This window comes from Cynoglossus semilaevis, chromosome 17 (assembly GCF_000523025.1).
Source record: "Cynoglossus semilaevis isolate Cse_v1.0 chromosome 17, Cse_v1.0, whole genome shotgun sequence".
Classification (NCBI taxonomy): Eukaryota; Metazoa; Chordata; class Actinopteri; order Pleuronectiformes; family Cynoglossidae; genus Cynoglossus; species Cynoglossus semilaevis.
This window is the reverse complement of record NC_024323.1, coordinates 7,394,393-7,398,479: the sequence shown is the minus strand read 5'-3', so window position 1 is coordinate 7,398,479 and position 4,087 is coordinate 7,394,393. Positions and strand designations below refer to the sequence as shown.

Genomic DNA, 4,087 nt, shown 5'->3' with positions numbered 1-4,087 from the left:
AGAGGCATTTACCTGACTGCAGGATTGGTGTTAAAAGTGAACTATGCATGTGTGTGTGTGTGTACGTGAGCAGCCTCCTCAACTATATGGAACCCACTTCTACCACTGTGGCACCAGTGAATTACAATATTGACTTTGTTCTATTTTAGAAAATAATTTACATTTACTCCATCTGATCCGATACCTAGGCCCAAATCCTCAACTTAACTTTGTTGTTATAGAAAGTGTATCAACTTTTTTTAAGGCTCGTCAGCAGAGACTCTTCCTAATTGGCTGAATAAAACATAGGAGGTAAATAACATGGAGATTTCCCTAATAAGGTCTGATTAGAACGTCTCCCTTTTCAACACATGTAAGTGCTCAGCTTTTCTGTGCCCGTGCTTAAATATACACTGCAGAGAAACACCGTACACCGCAGTAACTGCCACCAGGTCCTGATGCAGACTAAAGTACGTCATAAGAAAGGTAATAAAAGAAAGAAATAAACAGATGAGGGAAATGACCATGCTGTCCATGCTTCTGTAAACTTGCATTTAAAACCAAAAAGAAACTTTTTTTTTCATAAGTTGCCATTGAAACTCCTGAACAGGTGACACATTCCAGCCTCCAAATATCTCAGATATATAATTTCTCTCTCTCTCTCTCTGCATTGTCTCATTGTGCTCGTCTCCAGCCATGCAGGGTCATAGGGGGCGTCCTGAGTGGTCCACCCACATGAGAGCTTTTGTTGGCACTGCTGCCCCCTGATGCTCCGTGGTGGGAGAGCAGGACACAGCCTATGGTGCTGTGGTAAACATCCCACTGTAGTTATGTGGTAACAGTATGTCAGGCTACTTCAGTGCTAGATCCTCGGGCAACTGACTCAGTACATTGGTGTTAAAAGTATGAATATTTGTCAAAGACACACTGGACGGGGGAACGTGTGTGGCCTCGCAGAAGTACTCTTGAGAATCAGAGCAACGCATCCCAGCATGTGTTCATGCAAAGGTCACCTCTCTTTACCTCCCACCAACCTCTCTCTCTTTCTCTCTCTCTCTCTCTCTCTCTCTCACACACACACACAGAAACACACAAAACATTTAAAGACATTTGTTTCATGCCGTTGGGTAGGTGCACATGGGGGCTTAAACCAGTGTTTCCCGACCGTTTTGTTAGTTTAAATGACCTCATAATTGACTAAAATCTCAGCCTGTTTAGTCGATACACTGACAGGAATTGAAGAAAGACACAAAGATCTTCTTCAACAACTGATTATCATTTTTTACAGTTTTCATAGCCATCTGCTGCCACCTAGCAGAAGAGTATTTATATACATTAAAAATGATAAATAAATAAATAATAAACCATAGTTTTTAGCCCATAATGATCCTTCATGGCACTACAGGGTTTGGGAATCACTGGCTTAAAGACACAGATTAAGAAACGTTGAAACCATCATTACATATAAGCATGCACGAGGATAAAGAGCAACCAGACGACGACAGCAGCAGCAGCAGCAGCAGCAGCAGCAGCAGCAGCATGATAGTTGGGTTTGGCAACAGGAAGTGGCAGTGACTATTGATGGCAACAGGCTAACTGCCCGCTAGGATTTTGGAATGAGTTTGAGGGCGGGGCCAATACTGGGTGTGGTCATGCTGAAAATGATTACTACGTATTATTAATATTATTATTGTTTTTATTAGGTCACAGTAGCCCCCTCCCACCTCCCCCACCGTCATTAGAAATGATAAAGAAACGACACAGATGACGTATGACTGACAAAAGCAGGACGTGTTGAAGGTCGTGTGACATTGAGAGAAGAGAGAGAGGAGAGCTGAGACAGGGAAGACAGAGTACATACACTGAGGGGACTGCCACGTTGTTTCCCTCTCCTCCGCTGCTGCACGAGCACAGAGAAGACCCACACACAGACACACACAGAGGCACAGATACACCAGAGGTGTGGTCACACATGGAACGAACATAGAGAACCAGACACAGAGGCCGAGGAAGGTTGACGCAGGGAGGGTAAGGGGCACAGGAATGCATTGGTAGACAATGAAAAACAAAGAGGTTTAGAGGAGCACAAGTCAAGAAAACCAAACAGTGTACGCTGGAGCTGTTGGCCCTGGAAAAGAGATGGGAGTAAAGAGGGGAGAGGGAGGAAGAGGGAGGAGGAGGAGGGACAGATGAAGATACTGATCATACACTGAGGCAGCAGTGAAGGTGGAGGAGAGAGACTTACCACTGTCACCGCCGGTGGTCGCCACTAACACAGTGTTTTACAGACACGGTCACTATGAGAAAGCTCGATCAACGGCACCACGGTCACAACAGCAATGACCACAATGACAGCGATGCGTATTTGCTGACACACATATATAACCACGGTGGAGTCAAACGGCAACGTGACGAGAACAACGTGAGTTTTAGGGCACAGAGAACAGTGGGGGGGGCTGCACAAATACAGGAACGTGACAACGTCATGCTTACACTCAATCATACACACGCACACCCACGCACACACTTTGTCAAGCATTCAAAAATCTCCTTTAGAACATGCTGGCTCCAGTTCTGGTTGATGTAAAATAAAAAATAAAATAAGAGAAATTTGTAGAAAAACCTTTGACAGGAAGGAAGAGAGTTAAACAGAAAAAACACCAAGCCATGAACAAAAGGATTTTTACCAAAAACAATGGGATCGCACGTGTGTGTGTGTGTGTTCTTGAATGTATCTGTTGAGAACCAGACAACCAGAGCACTCACTGGGATATGATCTTTTTGACAACCAGAGCACTCACTGGGATATGAATCAATACAAAGTGGATGAAAACCCAAAGAAAAGTTGGTACACTTCCTTAAAAATGCTAGAAAATATAACATTGGTTGCATCATAATTTAATCGTCTTCATTTTTACCCATTATTAACAAGAAAAAGAAATGAGGCAAAATAATAAACACATATTTAGTTATTGTACTACATAGAGTATAAACTGGATTTTTTTTGCCTGCCTGCAGTCCAGATGTGTCATATATTAAAACATAGCCTATGACTTTTTAATAAATAGTCCTAAATAGGTTTGTGTTCAACAAATAGAACAACACCATCGGTGAAAACACGCCAGGTCAGATCCTTGTCTCTCCTTGAATTTGTATAGTTTTTTTTTTTTTAGAAAGTGTACCAACGTTTGACTGCTGTGTGTAAGAGAACCACACTTCATGCAAAGAAAAGGATGGAGCATGAGGAGTACAGAAAAGAGGAGAGGGTCTTTGCTGTGGTCCATTTGACGTCTGTTGGCTGAGCATGAGTTTCAGCTGATGTAAAATGAATTACATTTTCTCAGAGCCAAACAACCACAGCAACAGTTTTGTGTGTGTGTTTTTTTAACTGATCGTCAGAGTAAGAAAGATGAAGAACAAACTTAATGGTTGGAAGAAGCACAAAGAGTGGAAAAGTGAGAATGCTGCTCACTTGGTTGTCGCCCGGCAGGCGGGGCATGGAAGCGGCCCTGCCGTAACCTTCCATTGGTGGAAAGTGTTCAGTGTCCGAGTAACCATCCTGACCCATCTCTCTCATTTCTACTGTCTGCAAACAGAGCAGGAGAGCAGGAGATGGAGTGATGTGACATCTGATGGGACAATTGATCATCCAGAGAAAGCACAGAACGGACGGAGAGACATTACAGCGGTGGGAGGGAAGAGTCTCTCTCTCTTCCTCGTGTCTTCCCTTTAAATATTGTAGGGGAGTTAACAGATTATTGTGGAAAAGACTGTGAAATGAATGCATTCATTTGTTTCTCCGTCATCAACAAACCATGTGTTAATGTTCACAGTCATACTGGACCTCATGTCCTGAACAAAAGCTAATATATAAAAAAAAGTTGTTGTTTTTATTTAAATGTCAATAACTGATGTGGCCCCCTAGTGAAATGGCATTTGCAGCACAGGCCTTCAGTTCATTTGAGTTGGAGACCTCTGTTCTACAGGTGATGACATTCAACAGCAGGGATTTATTTAAACTACTCGAAGGAAGGAAGGAGACGTGAGAGACTCTGGCGGCAAAAAAGCATAGATACAGTTAAGGTTCAAATGGATGAGATACAGATCC

The 4,087-nt window shown here is 42.9% G+C and overlaps 1 protein-coding gene across 12 annotated transcripts in view; it reads right to left on the bottom strand.

Annotated features, from left to right (window-relative positions):
- Positions 1-4,087, bottom strand: part of cacna1aa (calcium channel, voltage-dependent, P/Q type, alpha 1A subunit, a) — a 53,870-nt gene that overhangs the window by 8,298 nt on the left and 41,485 nt on the right. For 9 of the 12 annotated variants that reach the window (XR_003052352.1, XM_025064231.1, XM_025064229.1 and 6 more), the window contains one exon: positions 3,452-3,565. The exons of the other annotated variants lie outside the window; for them this stretch is intronic. Coding sequence is in view for 8 of the 9 variants with exons in the window: in XM_025064231.1 (XP_024919999.1) it covers positions 3,452-3,565 (114 nt within the window). In the remaining variant the exon portion in view is untranslated. The remainder of the gene's footprint in view (positions 1-3,451; positions 3,566-4,087) is intronic. 12 annotated transcript variants of the gene reach the window in all.